At 47.2% G+C, this 22470-nt stretch overlaps 1 protein-coding gene across 3 annotated transcripts in view; it reads right to left on the bottom strand.

Moving 5' to 3' along the window:
* Fam135b (family with sequence similarity 135 member B) overlaps positions 1–22470 on the bottom strand; it is a 301016-nt gene that overhangs the window by 102538 nt on the left and 176008 nt on the right. For all 3 annotated transcript variants that reach the window (XM_078016660.1, XM_005316131.4, XM_078016661.1), the window contains exons 4-5: positions 7438–7577; positions 1690–1760 (exon numbers count right to left, since the gene is read on the bottom strand). In XM_078016660.1, coding sequence (XP_077872786.1) covers positions 1690–1760; positions 7438–7577 — 211 coding nt within the window. The remainder of the gene's footprint in view (positions 1–1689; positions 1761–7437; positions 7578–22470) is intronic.

Raw genomic sequence — 22470 nt, 5'->3', positions numbered from 1 at the left:
TGGAATGGGAATGATTAGTCTCTGCCATTATGTATTGGATGTATGTAACTTTTTGCAAGGCTCACAGCCAAGAGTTTGCCTTAAGTATCAGAGGAGACTTGGATTTGAACTTTTGGGCAATGCTGGGACTGTTAAGACCGTGCTGACTCTTCAAAGTGGGCTACATGTGTTTTTCCTTGCGAGATAGACATGAGCTCTTGGGAACAGGGACAGGATGTCATGGTTATGGTTATGGGATATCCCCTTAATGCAGAGGTGAAATGATTGGACTACGAGGACTGTAACCTACTCAGCCATCCTAGTGTGAGTGTCTAGGTGATGGCAGCTGTGGGCAGGTGGGGCACGGTTGGGGAAGACGTGTCACTAGGGACGTGCCCAGGAAGGGCTCACCTTCTCTATGACACCTTCACCTGGCTGTCGTGAGTGAGTGTAGTAATTTCCTCTGCCCCACCCTTCCACCATGATGCTCTGCCTTACCTCAGGCCAGGGCAATGGTGGTCGTTAACCATGGGCTGAAACTCTGAGGCAAAATAAGCTTTTCCTCCTCCAGGTTGCTCTCGTCAGGCATTTTGTTCGCAGTGATGGAGAGCTGACTGACACACTGCCTCCGAAAATGTGCTGCGCGGCACCGTCACCCAGCTGGAAAAGGCCCCACTGGATCAGAGGGCCGCAGAGGGGGCTGGGGAGGCGGCTGGGGGTCTAATGAGTAGATCTCCAAGGAATTAACAAGAACGCTCCAAGGCGGAAGCAGCAACTGCCACAAAACGGGCCCTGCCTTCCACCAACCCAATTTCGTTTCGTGCCATTTTCTCCATCTTCTCCCTCCTCACGGCCTGGCCCCAAAACCGCAGTGGAGAAGGAAGCTAGGGAAGAAATATAAAGCCCCACCCACGCCCTGCCTCTGCACTGGGCGTCCTCACCCTCTGGAACCTGGACCCAGGGTGGGATAAGAAGGCAGGTGGAAGTTACAGCCAGGACGAGAGTTTAGAGTCTTGACATTCCTGCTCGGAGTTTCCAATTCCGAGGTAAAGGATGATTTACTCATTACCTGGAAGACTCCACTGTGCTCAATGAGAGGACGGTTCACCTCAGGGCTGAAGGCAGAGGCCACAAGGAAGAATTAAAGGAAGCAGCCACGAGAAGGAAGAGAGTCACTTTCCAGAGATTTAATCAGCAGGTTATACATAAATGGATTTTCAATTTTCAGAGAGTTGAAACACAACAGAAGGTATTCAGTACAGAGATGCAGAGTCACCTGGCAGGGGAGGTACCATGATCACCAAGGTGGTTTTCCCAGGGTGAGGCTGATCCATTGCACAAAGATGCAGAGCCCTGGCAAAATTTCCTCTGATTCAGAGGAGGCTTTGAATTTTACAGCCTCACAGGGCCGTTATTCTAAAGCCACCAATTACTACCGCAGTGAAAGGGTACTGAGGACAGAAGGCATCAGCCAGTGCGGCGGAGAAGTGGGGAGATTTCTGTGCACACAAAACCGGAGCCACCTGCCTCAAATGCACAGTTTGAAATGCCCACACAGACATTCTTGGCCCCTGTTCCTGGTCAGCTGTGACTGGTGGGACCTGGCAGCTTCCCCAAACTGGGTTTTTGAAAGTCGTTGTGAGGACTGAGCCTTGGGGATACCCCAGGGTGGGTACGGGGTGGGGAAGCCGCAGGGCCAGCGCAACTCACTGCTCCTCACTATCCGTAAAGTGCAGGTCCACCTTGAGCTGAAACTCCACCCCGCTCAGCGCGTCTTCCACCTGCAAAAGAGAGAAAGTCCGAGGGATTTCAGAAACCGACTCTGGTCGACTTGAAATATTTAGCTGTTCTATTTCCTAAACTAGAGAAACAGTAGAGAATTCCAGCACAAAATGAAAGTCACTGATGCTTAAAGCAGGTTCTCCCTGAAAGTTCTGTGGTATTCTGCATGAACAGGGTCCCTGGGTGAGTTCTGTGCAAAGTGGAAGGAGAGCATTTACGTAGCTGCTTGCTAAAGCCTCTGTGCCAAAACAGCTAAACACGTCTCCTAAGGGTAGGACCCCGGAGGCCTCATTTGCTTGTGCATTAGATCTGGAGTCCTTTCAGGCAGGATGAGATGTTCAGTAGCACCTCCTTTGAGGAGGACGGAAGAGTGAACTTACAGTGAAATCTAACTTGGCTAGTGATGGGATAAATCATCGATAAAGTCTTCTCCAACCCCAAGTTCCCTTGCATGGCAGGGATGTGTCCACATGTGCAGAGGGGGAAGTCCACACTCAGGAATGTGAAGTCATTTCCCCAGGAGGCTCAAGTCCACAAGAAAGAAGCTCTTCATTGTCACCTTGAGGATCTTTACATGTAGCCATTTCAATTTCAAGACCCTTCTTTTTAGCATTTTGTGTCCTTTCATTGTTAGCAAGTCTGTGCTTCCCACATACACCGGTATCCCACTTTTTCTTTTCTCATGCTCAAAATCATCACCCCTGGTGGAAAGGGAGTCTCACACTAACTTCCAGATGTCCCAGTCCCTCCTCTCAGCTGGCCTTCCCAGCACCAGCATTGCACACAGGTGACAGGACTCAGCCCCATCCCTGGGCCGGATGTGTCCTCCTTTGTACCCCACAGAACCCTGCTTCTTTTCTCTTAGCATTTAGTACTTCATATTAGAATTGTTTGTTTCAGGTTTATAGCTGGAATCTCAGGAACCAAATGCCATCTGTGAACGTGTTTTGTTTAATCCCCATGGTATTTTAAAAAATGTTTTGAACAAGTTGCAAACATTTAAAATTCAGGCAATTTCACATTCGAATTGCAGGTTTCTAGGTTCTGGAAAAATAAAATCCCTGGATCTGGCAGAGCTGGTGTTGGTTTGGAGCAAGCGATTCTTCTTGCACCTACCACTGCTTCACCATTCACTGCTGATGCCTGTCTGGCCTGTGCTAAGCCCCCGCCTACTTTCTTGCTGGATGTTCCTTCTAATCTTATCATTAAAGGGACACTGCTCTTCCTACTTCTGGACCTCAAGCTCAAGGAATAGGGCCTGCGACAAAGAAAGTGTCTTTGCATCTTCAAGGAATAAAGCCCTTCTCATCCCACCTTTTTTTGTGGGGATTGTGTCTTTGCAAGAATGTGCTCATCCTTCAGGGACAGAAATCTCCTATCCAAAGGCCTCTTTGGAAATGTCTTCCTGGTTAAGCATAATTCAGGCAGAGACATATGGATGGAATTTATCTTTAGGTCCTTAGGGTTTTAAAAATTGTTGTTTTAAAAAGAAGCATTTAAAAGCTAACATTTTGCTGAATCCAAATGCTATAAATAACTTCTCCTAGATTTGTTTTGCATAATCACGAGCCTCACTTCACACACACAATGAAAGCAACGCAGCCCATGCCACCAGTTCCTTGGAAGTAAGACTGGCAAAGCAAGGCCCCAGCCACCTTCCAAGCTGCATTTGCCTTGGTAATGAAAACTCCCTGTGAGCTCCAACTTTTAACTCGATGCAGTTCCCTGGGAGCCGTGGCTGGATTGAGCCTGGCTGTGACTTCACTGACACCTCAATACATCTTACTTGCAATATATATTCCAAATGAAGTCATTACCTTCTGTAACCACTCATTTCATGAAGGGCTGTTATCCGCCCCTCCAAACACATATGCATGCACACAAACACACTACACAGCATACCCGTCTTTCCTTAACCCTGTCTTTTCTCAGTTAAAGACATCTCCTTTCAAGGGTTGGGTTCACAAGACCTGAGGTATTTTTGCATGATAATGGAAATCATAAAAGAAGTTAATACTTATGAAAGAGTCGCTATGTGGCAGACCTTACCTGATGTAGATAAAACTATGAATGAAGAAATATTGTCCCCCATTTACAAGTGAGAAAACTGAGGCTCAGTATGGTCAAGCTTGGCCCTTGAGCAAGTCTTATGTGCCTGGTTCTGCCCTGGGTTCTAATCCTCACGGTCAAACCTGAGTTCTAGGCTATACCTCCTCTCCCTGTTGGCTTCAAATCTACTCATGACTGTGACTCATCAGTTCTCCTCTTTCCCTGTCCCCCAATCCTCACTTGGACTGGTGGCTAAGGAGGAGCTTTTGAAGGCAGGCTACATAGGTGCCAATTCTGATGCTGTCACTGAGTCTGCCTCTCAGTTGATTTCCATCTGTAAAATGGAAGTAAATCATGCTTACTCCATAGGGTTTTGTTGTGTGAACTAAATATGATAATTTGTACACAAGGGGTTGACAGTTCTCAAAAAATATTAGTTATTATTATTCCAATTATTTCCTCTTTAGTTCTGGGCCACCAACCCCACAGTGGTCCTACCCACAGGGATTAGACTACCTGGGCTGGAAGCCTCTTTCTACCCCTTTCCTTCCTGGTGGGGTGACTTTAGGACAATAACTTAACATCTCTTAATCTCAGGATCTTCATCCATAAAACAGGAGTAATAAAACACAACGTTGTTTCAGTGAATCAAAGAGAATACTCTGCACAATGCCTGCCACACAGCACCCCCTAATAAATGTAAGATACCATTACTGTTAAAGTCATCATGATGGTCATTCCCACACAACCTGGATGCCTGTCACGTTTCAGTCGAATCTTTGCTTCTCCCAACGACCCTGGACAGAAACTTCATGCCACAGAGTAGGGTCACATCACTGGCTGTCTTCTCTGTGTGAAGCCCTTCATCTCTGGACTTAACCTGACCCGCTTCCATGGGCTGTTCTAGGCCATCCTGCAGCACGGTTCCCGTCCATCTGATTGCTGGTCACCCATCCAACCTCTACCTTGACACTTGCAACTCTCATGTGGGCAGCAGCAGTGACAGCTTCTACACCCTTAGTCTCCTGAGCCCCATTTCCCATATTTGTGCAGGAATGACCTGCGCAAACCCTCCTCCCACTGAGTCTGGAAATCCTCCTGCCTTTAGACCAGGGTGAACAGGTGGACTCAGTGGGGTCCCTGTGACCCCCATGCTCTTCTTAACCTTCCTTTCCAGATCCGTGTCCGTGGTGCTTTCTGTGCCACAAGCATGGCGCTGTCTTCCTCAAATCTGCCCTGTTTTACTCCTCACTGTCCTGCTGTCCTGTGTCTCAGAAGTGCTTAACTGGTTGGTAGGGAAATCCCACCTATGCCTCCATTCCCAAACTCTGAATCAACCCAGTAACCCACCCTGCAAATCCTAATGCTCTGCTAAATCACCAGTCTGGGGTGGCCTCTAGGATCTGCATTTTGTGGAAGTTCTACCAAAGAACTATGATGTGGGTACTCCCTGGAATCCCACTTTGGGAAACGCTTTTCTTTTTAAACCCATATAATGCAATATTGTTCACACACATACACACACACACACACACACACACACGCACACACATTGATGCAATCTGTTCTTCTTCCTCCTCAGAGCATCAGGCATCTTGTCATTGTAATTGTGTCTTCTCCATTTTGCCAGCTAGGGGTCTGTGCTCCATGTGTGGGCTGCCATTAGCCAAGGTCCAGAGGATGTGTGTGCATTATGTTCTGCTGTATTTACCCCAGGCCTTCTCTCCCTTTCTGTATTTGTCCTCTACTCTGGCTCATTCCATTGCTTTTATTTTTTTGTCCCCTTTTACCAATCCATGTATGTTGTAAGCCTTCCTCAATCTTCTGTGGGTTTCCACAGCATTTATATAACACACACACACACACACACACACACACACACACACACACTACCTCCACACTTGCTCTTTGCAAGTTCTGTTGAAACATCTCATCACATTTCTTAATTGTGATGGACTAGTTCTCTCCATGGCCATCCCTTGCACTCCCTGCAGCCTCACTGTGTGCACTGAGTCCTCTCCATGTGGGAATTCCCCATGGCTCCTGGCAAGGTATGCCTGACGGACAAGCATCCACTGTGCTGATATCTGTTGTTTATAGAGACGGATGCATTCATTCCTGGACATATCCTCTGTCTTACCCAGCCGCAGGCAGTAAGCAGTATTTTGGCTGTCACAAGCAGATAGATATGCACTGGAAAAGAATCCATGCATGCATTCCGAATACACAGGTTTTCAGACATATCCAATTAACTTTAATTATCACTGATTTGGATATAATGATTAGTTGCAACATTGTTTGCTGCCATATGCATTACGGCTGACAATAATGAATTGTTATTTTCTATAGGTAAATAATTTGACATGGAGAAAAAAACCAATATATCCTATGAAACAGGCTCCCATTTAACCTTGGGAATGTTTTAGGATCTCATGAGGTTCAACTCAAAAGGCCTTAAATTTTTAAGGGCCGTATCAAGAAACAGGGAATTAAAATGAAATAATGCCAAGAGGTAACATTGAAATAGAAGCCCCAAACACCAGGTGTTCTCTTTCCCTATTTATCTCCAGTATGGGACATACTTAGTGAGGGTCAGAGAATCTTGGAGAAGTAGAGAGATGGGTGGATAAATGGGAAACAAGTAGCAGCACTTACTTTTAGCCACACAGGAAATCCTGGTCACTACCTAGAGCACAAAAGTTGGACCAAAAGCTGAGGGACAGAAGAGGAGAACACGTGGCCAGGAGAAGCTGCTATGCACACCACATGGGAATGAAGCAGGAGGACTCTAATTAAGTTTTCCTAAAATAGGAGCACTTTTCCACATCCTGAAAGGGATTCTATCAAGAAATAATCAACAGGAATGTGGCACCAGGGATTTGAGGGGGGCTAGGGAGTGAGAGCAATGTTTGGACTCCATATCCTCCTTTGAAATGTGTTAATTTGATGCGTGAGGAATTTTCAATGGCGAGCCAAGGTCTCTCCGCTGTCATTCCTGCCATTCCCTTTCCTGGGATGTTCTTTCTCTGTCTCTGTCTGATAGACTCTTAGCAGGTAGGTCTGAAAGCCAGCTCCTTTGTGAAGGGGTTGCTGAGCAGCAGCTTTGTGGTCCCAGAGCTCAGTTCTCCACTCTTGGCTTCCCTTTATTCTTCCCTACGTAGCCAGCATAGTGCACCAAGATGCTTGTTTAAACATCTTTGTCCCTACTGAAGAATTTACCCCGGAAAGGCTGAGGTCCTGCTGCCTTCTTCACCTCTGTCTCTCATCCAAGAGCCCAACACAGGCTTTGCAAGAAGAGGCTACTCAAAAGCCTATGCTGACTGATTCATGACAGAGTGCCTGAATGGATGCACAGACAGACAAGTGAGGAATGGAAGAGAGATGCTGAGTTGGTCATTGGAGATGCTTGCCCCTGAGACCTCATGAGATGAGCAAGCCCGTGAATGAAAGGATGAGTAAAGGATGCATCTAAGCAAGTGCATGAATGCCCTAACCCCATGAGTTCCCATCTGTCAGATTTCAGACTTGGTCTCTGGCTTCACCTTCACTTACCATTCACCTATCAATGAGAGGAACTGGTCAAGAGGGAGAATAGCGTCTTGGGCTGGTGGTTGATTCACGACTTACCCTTTCACCGTCAAGGAGCAAATGAGCTCGAAAGATCATGGCATCATTTATGGGCACCTCTTCATTCCTGTATAAGATCTGGAAGACCCGGCTGTGCACAGTGCTCTCATGGACACAGGCGGAATGCAGAGTGCTGCTCTCTGCAAAACAAGAATCAGAAGGTGCTCATGAACTCCAACGCCATCCTGTGCCTGCAGCCCCATCAGATGTCACTTTAGGAAAGTAACAATCCCCAACCCCAAACTGCACTGCAATTTCCAAAGCTTAAAACCGTGCATGAATGACACCCCCACACGTGTGGTTCTCCAGTGGGGCTGGTATCTCAGGGAAGCCAAGTCCTTGTCCTGGAGCTATGGCGTGGAAGCCCGGGAGGGCTGGAGCACAGGTGGCAGGGGCCTGATGTGCAGCAAGCGAGGGCCGTGGCAAGCCAGGGCATGCCAACCTGTTACCTGGTGGTAACCTGGCCCAGGCCTGGTGTGGATACCCACTATGCCCATTTCTCCGAAGCTCTGAACCCCCATCATCCACTGTCCAATGACCTCAACTTCCTACTTCCTACAGTAAGAAAATATAAGTGGGGCAGACCCGCATGGAAGTTCAGACTTAAGGGTCAGCTAATAACATTGGTACTTTTCCAAACCCTGATTAGCCTCACTTGGCACCTACTAGCATTGACCAAGTGCAATAGGAACCCCTGGACTAGTACGCTCAGGTGGCAAGCCCTGTTGGGGTTCCCTCTTGCCCTTCTCAGAGTTCTGTTTCTATTAACATTGGGATAAATCTTACTCCTCTACTCTTGCCTTCCATTGTCTGGGAGTTTCATTCTTTAGATTTAGGAAATAAGAACCAGGAAAGAAGTTGGTGGTGAGCTGCTGGGGTCTGTTGCAACACTGGAGGGCATAGTGCACCATTTAGAGTTGTAACACCAAGAGCTTCAATATGCCACTCCACAGCCCTGGAGAAGAATTGAGCTTTGCTAGCTGTGACCCTCAAAGCTGATGCCAGTAGGCATTCCTGCTGTGATTAGCTGCTAACACTAAAATGGGGCTTTCTCAGCTACAGGGGCCAGCCGCTTACACAGTACCCCACACCAGGAGAAATGGAGAATTGAACTTCATCTCAAACTCTGGTTTCATTGGGAGAAATTCAATGTCTTAGAAGCCATCTGACCTCAACAGGCCACTTATGCTCTGGGCAGTGTTCCTGGCTGGGATTTAGTACCTGGCCTGCTAAATTCCTCACTCAGTCACTTGTCCCCTCCTCCTCTGTGAGTCTTCCCATACTTCCCCCATCCTGGAATCAAGAAAGAAGGGAATGAGAGTGATAGAAACCCACAGACCCATCTCTCCTGAAAGATGTTTGCATATCACATATGATGTGAAGAACTCATCTGGGCGTGTTTGCTCCGATATGTTTTTATATGCCACCATCCCTGAATACTATTTTCAATGTTAAGCTGAATTTCAGAAAGATAATGAGGTTAAAAGACCTTACTGCATCCACTGGGCAGGGTCACAATGGAATACACAGGTGAATTCCTCCATAAACTTTATACATACAATATACTGTCCGAAAAAATACGGAAGTATTCTAAAATAACATTAAATTTGCATAAAGGAATAATTACTTACTCAAAACAATGACCTACTGGGTGGCATTTAGAGCTTCCAAAAGTGCTTTATAAGTGTTACTCACTGTAACCCTCATAGTACATTCCTAGGGTAAGCTTCACTCCAGATGAAAAAACTGAGGCTCAAAAATCAAGATGCAGATGTCTTAACACTCCTTGTTAGGAACTGAGTGCTGTGTTCCCCTGGAGTTCTTATGTTAAAATCTAATTTCCAGTGGGACAGTGTTTGGAGGGAGGGCCTTTGGGAGGGATGGGGTCACAGAGTGATGTCCTTATGAATGGGATTAGTGCCCTTTTGAAAAGAGATCAGAGAATTAACCCTTCATTCCGTCACGAGAGAGTGCAGGGAGAAGTCATCCATCCACAAGTCCAGAAGAGGGTCATGGTGCTGGCACCCTGACCTCAGGCCTCCACTCTCCAAAACTATGAGAAGTGAATTTCTGTTACTCATATGCCACCCAACTTATGGCACCTGTCACAGTAACCCGAGCTAAGACATTATTCCCTAATGAGGCACTGTGTGGACTCATCCTTTATCGACCTATTTAAGAACTGAGTCAATAAACTCTCAGGTGGATGAGGACATGTATCTAATGTTGTAGCAAAAGGCAGGCACTTGATAAAACACAGCAGAAAGAAAGAAATAGCATGGTAGGAAAAGGTGTCACAAAATACAAGAAAATCAGTCCAACCAAAAAAGAAAACCTGCCCTACGACCTCCTGCAGCATACCCCATGGCTTAAAGCATGCCTAGGAAGCAGGGCGCTCTGTCACCTCCCAACATACAGTGACATCTAAGTGGCACCTGTTCAGCTACATGCAGCATCCAAGGGTGATCTCAAGGATGCCAAGAGGTGCCTGCTGTGGTCCGCCTTGCACGGTGGAGCCCTGTTGAGTCCTGCTGGATTCAGATGCAGGTGACTTTTAAATAGAAAGAACTCTGCACAGAAACCCATTTTGGTTTGCTGTCCCAGCCCTTTCTCTGTCACCGTCAGGGCCTCGCTGATCTATAAGCCAGCCTGACAACATGGCAGAGGATGGATGAGGTAAAGACTCTGAAGGTCAGAGCGGCACGGGCCATCTGCTGCCCAAAGGGACAGCCAGGAAAACAGTTCAATCACCTGCCTTTTTGGGCAAGTGACATCACCCCTTATAACAGAAGCTTTCCATGTGAAAAATGGGCATGTCCACACTGACCTCCTGGGATTGCTGTGGACAGAAATGGGAGAAGCGGATCGAGATCCTCTGACCTGGCACACAGACCTGCCATATCCAAGGCTACCGCTTTTTAACTGTGCTTTCAAGAACATTCTGAGAACTTGCTGGTGAATGTATTTCCATCAGCCCACATTTTTTTAGGGAAGGGAAACATCTCTGGTTTTGAGCAGATTGGCCAAGGGGACCCCAGGGCTCAAGCCATAGTGACTGAAAATTGCTAAATGTCAAGGCTAAATGTGAAGCCCAGGATGAGGCACTATTTGTGCCCTGGGGGATTTTCTATGTCATTTCCCCATCCTATTAAATAGAACCTAAAGCAGGAGTCTCTATGCTAGGGAAGGCTCACCCATGGGACACCCATCAGACCGCAGAGCTCGCTGAAGCCGCCGTCACCTGTGGGATCTCTGCTCTCCAGCAATGACAGTCCACATTTGGACACCTGTCCCTGTCCTTGCTCCTTCTTTCCGACATTCTGACGGAATCACTGCTGTCCTCTACTCAGCAAGCCACACTCAGGGGGCACTGTACAGGCTCCCTGCTCCTTTGTCACAGCCTTCCCTGTCGACGGAAGGGACCCATCTGTATCGTCTGCACTTCCCCTTCTTCTCTGGAAACAAGGCTCCATGCACCCAGAGAGAAATGTCCTTTCCTACCCTTCAAGGCCTAATGCACACTTGAAATGCTGTCCTCCCCTGTCTGAGGGTGAAGGACCACATTTCTCTCCAGGGCATTTTTACTTTTTATCTGCCAAGCAGATCCGTCCCAGTGTGTCCCATAAGGTGTAGAGGCAAGTCTTCCCAAATGTCTGTGTTGGGCCCCCACGTAAGGAGAGTTGGAGCTTTAAGAGAATAAAGTGAAAGATGGAAAGAAGGTCTGGCAGAGGGAGAAGAGGAGGGGGAACAAGAGGAGGGGAGCAGAGGACAGAGAAGGGGGTGGAGGAGGGAAGAAGAGCTCTTCAGCAGTCTCCATTGAACCAGGAGTGTGTTTTAAACAACATAATCTGGAATTTCAGGCCAGAGGACAAGAGTGAAAAGAGTTCTAGGTCTTGATATTTCCTCCTTCCTCCCCCCAAAATGAGTGACGTGAGGATTCAGCATGTTCAGGAACCTCTGAGTGTTTGAACTTGCAATGATGAGCCCCTGTCCCCTAGTCCCCTGAGGCACCGATGTGGGTTGCTAGGGCAGGAGCTTCTCTGCACCTCAGGGCCTGAGCCAGCACCCTCCCCAGCACTGAGCTGACGACTGAACCCCAATCCCAACTCCAAGAAGTGCTTATGGCTCTGCCTGCACATAGGAGCCACCCCTGCCCAAATCAGTTCTGTGCTCAACAACCAAACCTGAGAGCTACCCCCTCAGCTCCCCAGGAAAGGGCCAGCCAAGTGAGGGCTGGAATGGAAAATGTAAATGAAACACCCAGAAGACATCAACCAATCTCTTCAAACCGCAGCCACACCAAACCATGTGACGTACACCGATCCAAAGAGCCCAGTTAGAAGCACCGTGAAAGACTCCTCGTGGAGGTCGGTGCAGTCTACGGGGGATAGGTCGGGATCTTGGACTGCATGTAAAATCCAACCTCCTTCAGAGAGCTCTAGACCGGCCCCCTGGACTTTCCAACTGGGATTGACCACTAAATCTGAGCTCAAAGGAAACGAGAATCAAGACCTGGTTAATTTCCATAATAAAAATAAGGATTGGATGAACAAAGAAGTCTGTTTTTAACTGTAAAACTCTCAAAACCCAAATCCGCTTCCTGGTAAGGTAAAGGTGCAGATAATGATGGCTCTTTACACAGGTCACTTCCTGGCTGTTTCCAGAAACGGGAAGGACAGAAAGTCACCTTGAAGGCAAGCTTTGTTATTTCTTCTCACCACTTCCAGGAAGAGGTGGAAGAGAAAGCCACTTTGAAACAGACGTTCACTGTGTTTCCAGAGAAGGACAGAGGGACTTCCTGTGGCCAGGTGAGCCTGCCAGCTGGCGGGCCAGGAGCGCTGTGCCAGGGTGTAGATGGCTGCCCCCGAGCCTCCAGGCTGGAGACGCTGTTGCTGGAACAACCTGAGTAGGAAGCCAGGAGCTCCTGGGAAAGAAGGGCCCATGAAGGAAGGAATCATGGTCTTGAGGCTTGAGGCTCCTCCCCCTCCTTGTCCTCCTCCTCCTTCTTTCTGAGTTTGAAATTTAGGGAGCTTTTAGATGGGGTCTGAGCTTTCCCTGCCATGGAGGTATTAGCATACCGTGCGGAACAGGCACCGACAACTCATTCCAGGGAATAAATGTGGAGCCCAGGATGAGGATGAGGACATCTCACAGAGCCAATCCTTTACGGGTAGATGAGTCGTTGGTTTCATTGTGAGCAGGCAAGTCCTGTGGGCCCACTAGCCCAACATAAAGGCTGTGCTTTGAAGAGCCATGACCTTCTGAATGCTGTCACACACCACCACAGACTGGGTACACAATGAACAAAGGTTTGCAGCTCCATTCTGGAGGCTGGGAAGCCCAACATCAAGGTGTCTGCAACTGTGACGGCCCTTTTTCTGCTCACTGCATTGCAGAAGATCCAAGAGACTAAAGGGGCTGAATGTGCCTTTTGTAGTGATAGTCATCACACCCAGAAGTCCCCACAGCCCTACCATCTCTTAAAGATCCCACTTCCTGATATTGTTACCTTGGCGATTAAATGTCAGTGTGGGTTTTGGAAAGGACACATGTTGGAGTCACAGGAGTTGACTAATGAGTTATAAACCATGAGCACACAGTGGGGGCCTGTGGCCTGTGCAGACACCTGGACCAGCATGCAGTTCACCATTAAAGTTGTAGAGTCTTCACAGATCACACTTCAACAGAGATCCTGTGTGCCAGGGGTGGGCCCCAGCAGCCAAGGCTCGAGGTGATTCTGTTCTCTCCTAGTGTGGCTTTCAGAACAGGGCCCCATTTCATTCATTACGTAAGCCCAGGGCTTCTTGAGCAATGTGTGATTAGGAAGAAGTTGTCCTTTCTGCTAAGAAGATATTGAGACACACAGGCACTTATCTGGAAATTAAAGCAGTGTAAATCTACTTGTCCCTTCATTTTTTGAAGCACATCACACTGGTGACACATCAATAAAGTGCAGTCATTTTAATGCCATTTCAGTGAATGTTTTTCCTTTCTACTTAGACTACCCTACTGTATATGAAATAGTGAATATTTGCTTTAAAGTACATGCTGTAAGTCTGTCTTACCCATAATTCCAGATTAATATATTTATATGATTTTTGCTACAAAATGTATTCATCCATTTATTAATTGAATATTTATTAATCACCTGCTGTATGCCAGGTTCTGAGCAGAGCGCTGGTGTTGCCATTGGCAATCAGGCTTCCCCATGGGGTGTGCCTGTGTCACACTGGTGTCCATGGAACAAGGAATGACTAGTCCCACAGACATCTCCTTGCACAGATGGCCGTCCCATCTCTGCTACGTTGCAGTTATTTGAAACATCTCACACAGGCTAATTTGAAACTTTTAATTGAGGTGGTAAATTATGTATGACAAACTGAGTTGGATATTTATGTACTATATGATTTGGAAAAAAATTACTTTTCTGTAATGTAAGTACAAAATGACTTTATTAATTGCAAAATTGTATTCAAGAGTCAACCTTGGAATGGCTGACCTGAGTTTCAAATATTTTATATTCCTTATGCCACTGGGTATGACCATGATATGTAAGTTTTCATTTGAATCATGAGGAAACTCAATGACCTTCTGGATGCTGTCACACACCACCACAGACTGGGTACACAATGAACAAATGTTCGCAGCTCCATTCTGGAGGCTGGGAAGCCCAACATCAAGGTGTCTGTGATCCTAAATGACAACTGTTATAGTAGAATATGGTGACTCCAAAACTTATTTTTATAAATTCTTCCATTCCTTAATTTGTGTATCTAATCGTCCACTATTTAATTGACCACATGGGTGATGTGTTAGGCAGAATACAGCCACTGGTGAGAATCTGACAAGAAATATTCTTCAACATTTACTACATCATTTTCAAAGATTTTTCTCTCCTCATTCTCTATTCAATTCACTTGCATGACTTCATCAGTTTAGGAAAATAATGCAAGTTCTATCAGATTCTGCAGAAACCACAGTTACTCAACAATGAATACAGTGAAGCTGTCAGCCAGTCAGTTCATCATTAATGAACACAGGGTGCAGGGAGATGGCTGGCTGAAGCCATATGGTAGTGGTAGGTAGTTGATGGTCCCAGGACTCAGGATTGCTGAGTCCTAATCTACTCTGCAGCAACACTCAAATTAAAAACAGCTACCATGGCCTGGCAGATATCCACATTACATAATTACATGAGATATGATATGATATGATATGAAATTCACATACCAAATCAAAGAGCCCAGTTAAAAGCACCATTTCTCTACTGACAATGAGCCAAAGCTAATGCTACAATTCAGCAGTAAGCATTCTCCTAACACTGAGTGGGCCTAATTACTTAATTATAAGCCATTGTGACCTTCCTATTAGATTGAGCCTGGTAAATTCAGCACTTGATAACACTTTATTAGCTAATAATGTGCATTGCTCTATAAACGCAAGCAAAAGGCTAGCGTGTGTCCTGGAGCACTCTGGTCGCCCAGTGCTTCCTCAATCAGGTTTCCTGCAGATTGATCCCAAGGGCTGAGCCATCCCAGGTACTGCAATTTGAATTCCAATGAGTCCAGTGCAGGGTCTTGCCTCATGATTTTGTGAGGGCAGCAAATGGATCTGAATTAACAGATGTGAGCTTGCTCTTGGCTCCGACATTCACCCTCTGTGTACCTGTGAACATGCACTCAGGGGTCTATGCCTTGGTTTCTCCAACTGTGAACTGGGGATGGGAGAGTGATACCCAGTCCAGAGTTGGAAAGAACGACTGAGATGACCTAGGACAGTACTGGAGGCTGGAAGTAACTCACAATGGGTGGTCGGGGAAATGGCAGTGCATAGATAATGCTGCTAGGTACACAGGAGTGTGTAGATAACGTGACCACTCACAATTATCTACCATAGACTTTTACAAGCTACTAGTAGAAGTCGTAGTGTGACTACTGTGTTGGTGTGTGAGATCTTCAACGTCTGTCCTTTGACACTGCGAGGAGGGCAGGCTTGGTCCAGGGCAGTGGGCACTGCCTGGGTGGAATGTAGGGAATCTCCCTATGGAGACGGGGCATTTCCACTTTGGGTGGAACTTTAGTTTCTTCCAGCCTCACTTTTTTCAAATGAGACAATGGCATAACATCATGACTGATGGTAGCAGGAAAGCCCTTCACACTCTGCCTGGCACTCATGGACAGCGCTACGTACAGGGCTTCTCTCTCGCCACACTGCTGCCCCTTCTCCCTCCCACCTGCACCCAGGTCACTATCACAACTGCCTTCTCCTTCATACGCTGGGATCCCTCCTAGGGCAGCTGAGCCGTCTCCAAGGCTAGCTATCTGTTCCCTTTAAAACAGAGAGCTCGGGTGCCTTTTCTCCCAGCTGGTCATAATCCATTACCCCTGACATCATTCCTTTGTTGTCAAAGATAGAACATAAACCTAATATGTCCAAGATAGAACCTTATGCTTCCAAATAATCTCACCCTTTTACCATAGTAGTAATAACAGCCTTTCTGCTCATTTTGAACTTTCTTTTCCTCTCACTTCCTCTACAAATCATTAGCAATTCTGTAGGTTCACATTCACAATATGGTTCCAATGAATCTAATACTTTAAAGATGTTTTTCTTTCAATATTACTTATTGAAAACTTACTTTCTACTTCCATTCTTACCAACCGTTCTATTCTATTTATAGAGAGTATAAACTAGATATTATTACCCCCTGTTGCTCGTAGAACAAATCAGAATTCTTTGCTATGGTTTAATTGGCCCTAAGGGATCAGCAGGAGAGCTGCAGACATTGTGAGGTCCTCTGTGCAGTTCCAGGCTGGGCAAATATTTATAGAATGTATCACGAACCAAAGCTCCCAGTGACCTGAGCATTGAAAATTTGGCAGCAATTCTTAACATTTGTGGTCGTGAACTGCATCTTAGGTGAAGAAGCCAGCTCACTGAGGCCATCTCTGTGCCCTGCTAAGTCCTCACAGTGACCCACCTCCAAATCCATCTGTGTTCCCTTGCAAACAGCAGGCATGAAGAAGGCCTGAAATGCACAACATGGACTTTCCGAGAAGAGTCTAACCACGACTCCATCTTCCAGTCTGAAACCATCCTGTTAATAAGTCATCAGGAGATTGAGCAAATGGGAGGCCAAGAGCCTGTTGATGTGATCAGGCTTTCCCGAGCCATCTGCCTCAGCCATATGCTTCCCAAGGAGAACCAAGTTTAGCTACAATTGCAGCTAATCAAATATTTGTAAGAGCTGCAGTATCCCTGCCCAGTCATGGTCCCCAGAATGTTCCAAGAAGCACAGAGCTGTTCTGTAGCCCACGATGACCTTGGCCTTAGTTTGAGGCCACAGAATGCAAGGGAAAGCTGTGAGTTGCTACCAAAATAGCAGGGGGCCTCGGAGCCACAGCTGAGTAGGCAAGACCAGGTGGCTGTCCTGCCTTTGTCTTCCACTGCAATGCAGAATCATGCAGGAAGGGCCGGCCCCACTGCCAGCGTCTGAGCCAAGCCTGGCCTGCCCAAAAAGGGATCGGGAGCCTTCAGCTCTTTGCATAGGCTGAGCCTTCCCCTCCTCAGTGCAAGCCTTGAATTAGCTGTCCCAACTGCACACACCTAGACTCTCTCTCCCCTGCCATCTCTTAATTCTCTTCTCCTGGTGCCCTCTCATCTGTGCATGAGGGCATATGCCAGGGTTATATGAGCATCCATAAAGGGAGCAGGGTATTCAAAAGATAGGCCACAAGATGAAGCACAGACATCAGTCCATCAGAATGCATGTCAGGTGTGGTGGGGAGCAGGGACCTGCAGGTCATCTGCTGCCCTGCCATAAGTCCTTTATTCATGACCCGTAGAGAACCCGAAGGTCTCAGGGAGGGTCATGGCACTTGGCCTCTGTGGTGAGGACAGGAGCACTGAGAAAGCTCAGGACAGTGGCTGCTTGGGCAAGTGTTCCTGCCTGATGTCACGGCTGAACGGCGCACCTGGTTAAAATGAACCAGGTGTGTGCATGCCACGTGCAGGTCAGGTCCCTGCAGCTGGAGCTGTCTTCTCATGAGTCAGCTCCATGCCTTCTCCTCTCAGACTCTCTCCTCTGAGCTCCAGGGAGACCTGAGCTCCTGTCCTCCAGGACACTGAGGTCTTTCACCAAACATCTACCTCCTCCTTAATCAGCAACTTCTCCCACTGCAGGTGCATCAACAGCAAAGGCCACAGGTACACAGCTGATCGAGGTTGGACCTGGAAGTTCCACCAGGGCCAGCTATCCCCTCTCCAGCTCACACCTTCTCTGTCCCTTGATCTGTAGCTCTTCCCATCAGCCTGCATTAGCTCACCTGTGCATTAGGGCATATGCCAGGGTTGTATGTGCATCCATAGAGGGAGCAGAGTATTCAAAAGATAGACCACAAGATGAAGCCTTAGAGTCCCATTGCAGTGGGCGACCTGGCTTCCAATGGGTCACCTTGACTCACACCTGCACTTGCTGAGCCAAGTCATTAGCTTTTCACTCTGCACACACTGAATGCAGAATAGAATGTTCCAGGATACTTCTTCCAGGATACTGAACTTTTACACTTCCTATCTCAGCTTTGTGAAGTCCCAGAAAGAGCCAGAGTGCCTGGACTCACACTCTCTTGGGGCTTGAGAGATCCATGCAGGCTCTGTTCCTTCCTGTGTTTCTGCTCTATTCCCAAGGTCCTCCTTCCAGCAAGCTTTCTCTCCTAGCTTGGAGTGTGTGTCTTCCACTGTGGGTCCTATGCTTCCATCACTCCACACCCTTCAGCATGCAGAAGGTGCCCTCTATGTATTCAGTCCCCCTGCCATACACACATGTTGGTCTTCAAATAAATTAATCAAGAATGTATGGCATGTGCAGGATCTGCTGACCCAGATACTCCTCCTCCAAGGCCCAGTATTATTCTTTCCTTGAGTGAATGTTATGATTTCTCAACAGTAATGCCTGTGGAATTTTGTCCTTCAAACACATAGTAGGTGATGAACCTGCGTCTGATCAAGTATGCAGATATGGTAAGATGACTACAGAATGTCCCTGAACTGCTTTAGGCTGCTGGGACACAGGGAGAAATGAGAGACCTGGGTTAGTGCCTTCATTTTTTCCTTATAATAAGGAATAATTTTTTTAAAATCCTCTTGTTTTTTTATAAAATGGAGTTTATAATCTCTAATTACAGGGTGGTTATGAGTATACAATCAGACAAAGAAAATGAATGTTTACAGTTTACTATACAAGAATGCTTGTTCAATGTTCTAAGATGTTCTAATTACTTCCTTAATTTCCATCCTCCTCCCTACCCCATATCCCCCTCCTCAGTATGGAGATGGAACCCAGGGGCACCCTACCACTGAGCTACATCTCCAGCTTATTATTTTGAGACAGAGTCTCCCTAAGTTACCCAAGCTGGCCTCACATTTTCAATCCTCCTGCCTCAGCCTCCAGAATCCCTGGGATTCCAGAGTGCCTCAATGCAAGTTTCTTCCTTATTAGAAAAATGGTATCTAGTTACTTGATGAGGATTTTCAGCAGTCCTAGCACATGCTTTCCTGACAGTGGGCAACATGAAAATATTCTCTGAAGATTCTATTTCCTCTGACATGTTTTTCTCACCAACCTTTCTTCTCACCCATGAAGATCCCGCTGATCCCCACTTCTCTGGCTGTCCTGCCCTCGTGCTACAGGCAGGATGAGTGCTCCCTCTGCCACCTCAACCTGCACCCGCCTCATTAGGATGCCTGTCATTGGGACTCTCAGTTCTGTGTGTCTTTCTGTCACTGGACCAAGGGCGTCCGCACACCGGCCGCTACTTTCCTCTCCAGGGTGTTCTTGGCTTGCACCGAGGTGCTCCGCATGGGAGGTGTGTGACTGGCACTTTTTAAAATTGATTGATAGCCTTGGTCTCAAAATCTTGCCTGATTCTCAGTGGCCTCCCATGCCCCCTCTTCCATAAAGATTTTCCCAGCGGGAAAGCAGCATCGACTATAGCACTCAATGCAGTCCCACGCAGCATGGGCTCTTGTAACAGGTCGGTCTTCACTCCAGTTTGGGTTCCACGCACCTGCAGATCAGTATGCTCTGTGAGTCTGCTGTTCTTCATAACAAACCAGTGGCCATAGACATAGCAACGATGGATGGCATTGTCTTTAGGAAAAACACATCTGCCCTGACCATGTCCCATCCTGACACCTTTGGTGTGCACCACATAGTCTACCTGTTACTCTCCCATCTCCCACTCCCCTAGACCCACCCACCTCTCCCCCACCCATTCCCTGTTCTATAAGCAACTTAAGGACACCAACAATGGTCTCTTCCCCATGAAGAGAAGCTCACAAAAGAGTTGTCAAACAAGTGCTGCATGTTGGCCTGGGATCCTTGATTATCCCCCAGAGAAGGCTGGGAACCAGGTCTGTATTTTCACCTCTGAGCCACTGTCCTACATCTGAGGATTCATCCAACAGGGGAAGCGACAGCTGGAGGAAAGTCACACAGAAACACAGTTCATACATAGGTACTGGGGGCTTGGAGAGACGGATTACTCAGTCCCAGGGGCAGCAGAGAAGCCCAAAACTACCTGCAAGTCCAGGTCTTCCTGCTCGCTCACACGGCCCTGGACAGTCACCCGGGCATGAAGGGACTAACCCCAAGACACGTTCCACCCATGGTGTAGGGGCCAATTCTACAACCACCATCTGGAGGTTACAGCAGTGCCTGGCTGGGTGCCACTTGCCTCCAGAATCAATGCACATGTACGCACGTTCTCAGAAGCAATCGCTGCAGCTGCGGAGTCCACTCTCAGGGGCCTGTTCCCCCAGGCTCAAGTCCCTTCGCACCATCATCTTGGCACAAAGACCAGCATCTGAGCTTGCTGTTTTAGACACTATGACCTCTGTCACCAAGCTCCAGAAAATTATGGGTCCAAGATCAGAGGACAGCTCATCCTTGGTTGAATACCCTGGACATCTCCAGGCAAGGCCAGCCCACCCCACTGCTGAGCTGTCACACCTCATTGCTCTACCTCCCTCAGGATCACTGGCCACCTGGTAATCGTGCATTGGCATGTGGGTGGGCATCCCTTGGGTCCAGCCATGCCTTTTACCCCAGTGCCCTGGGAGTCAGTCCTAGGCCTAAGAAAAGCAAACTCTTAATTACCCCAAGGTTTTGTTTGACTATTCTTCCTGCTCCATGTAAGACATTCAACCTTCGCACCTGGATCACTCTTCCCACTGTTGCTGACTGTTTTCAATATTCTCTCACTAGAAACCCACTCTGCACCATGGTCAGCTCTGACAGTACCTAAAGGATGGTTCTGCTGACCGGGCCCTGTCCCCACTGCCCCTCCTCCTGGAGCACTTCTCCTCTGCCTGTCCTGTCCCCAGTGCCCCACTTCCTGGAGCACTTGCCCTCTGCCATGCCTTTTTCCACTAATCTACTTGTTCTTGAACACCCAGAATCTAGTCTCTGTTCTCTTTCTACCACTAAAACGTCCGTCCAGGCAATGGGTGCCCTACCTGTCTAAAGTCCAGGGACCCTTGGTGCATGTGGGTCCTGAATCCTCACTGCATGCTGCAGCCTCACAGCCTCCCCAGACGCCCTCTCCCCTTGGTGCTGTGAGGTAGCTGCCCCCCTCTTGCTCTGCACTCTCTGGCCCCTGTTCACTGCCTCCTCCTCAGCCCCTGCCCTGTGACTTACCTGCCTGCCCCCAGCCCAGCTCACTCCTCAGCCCCATGCTATCTATGCTTTATCTCTCTTCACAGTACATAATGCCACTGGTATATCGACTCTTCTATTCCACCCAGAGTGTATGCTCTGTGACAGCAGCAAGGTGTCTGTTTTGTGCATTCCCCAAGTCCTGTGATGAAATGGCATCAGCACATAGGCCCTGCATGAAATTCACATCTCTAGCTCAGAGCTCTCCTCTAGATTAAGACCTGAATGTTAAGGTGCCAACTTGAATTCTTTTGCTTAGATTCCCAAAGGTGACATGTGTGTGACATGTTTCAAAGAGAACTGTCTTCTTCAAAGATAGCAGAGGAGAAATATCTAAGTGCCCTTGTGCTGGCACTATGTAACAAAACTATCACACATGTAAGAAAAATTGCAAAGCTGGACCTAATGAAAATTAAAATGTTTTTCTAAAAACTTAAAATTTTCTACTCTGAGACAGATGCTGCCAAGAGAATGGAAAGATAAGCCACAGACTGGGAGAAAATATTTGCAAAATACCTATCTGATAAAAGACTATTACCCAAAATATGCCAATAACTTTTTACTTTAATTTTTATTGGCATGTTAAAATTATACACAACAGTGGGATTTGCTGTTACATATGTGTATGTGCACACAACATAATATGGTTAGCAACTCTTAAAACTCACGAATAAGAAAATAAACAACCCAATTTAAAAATAGGCCTAAGCTATTCACAGACACCTCACCAAAGAGTCTATACAGATGGCAACTGAGCATAAGAAAAAAAATGTTCCACAGATACGTCATGAGGAAAATGCAAACTAAAGCAATGAAATACTACTACACACCTATTAAAATGGCTGGAACCCAAAACCCTAACAGGAGCACATGCTGGAAAGAGCCACAGGAACAGTCGTTGGCTCGTGATGGGAATGCAAAGTGGGGAGGGAGCTTGGGAAAGCCAATGGCTGCTCACTTTCAAAAATAGACATCTTCTTACCACACGGTGCAGCCATTGTACTTCTCCGTATTTACCAAAGGCACTGAAAGCAAGTCTACATACAAACTCACACAAAGGTTCATGTCAGCTGCATTCCTAACTGCTAAAATTGACCTAACTAAGATAAAGGTTGAACCCAACTAAGATTCAGTGGAGGAATGGATAAATAACCTGGGGTATATCCCAGCAATAGATTATTATTCAGGGATAAAAAGCCACACGTCATCAAGCCATGAAAAGCCATGAAAGAAACCATAAAGCATATTACTAGGGGAAAGAAGCCAATTTTCAAAGGCTACACACTGAATGACTCCAACTACGTGGCCTTCCAGAGAAG

The sequence above is a fragment of the Ictidomys tridecemlineatus genome, chromosome 7 (assembly GCF_052094955.1).
Source record: "Ictidomys tridecemlineatus isolate mIctTri1 chromosome 7, mIctTri1.hap1, whole genome shotgun sequence".
NCBI lineage: Eukaryota > Metazoa > Chordata > Mammalia > Rodentia > Sciuridae > Ictidomys > Ictidomys tridecemlineatus.
Note: the sequence above shows the minus strand (reverse complement) of the source record. Positions and strands in the feature narration are given on the sequence as shown.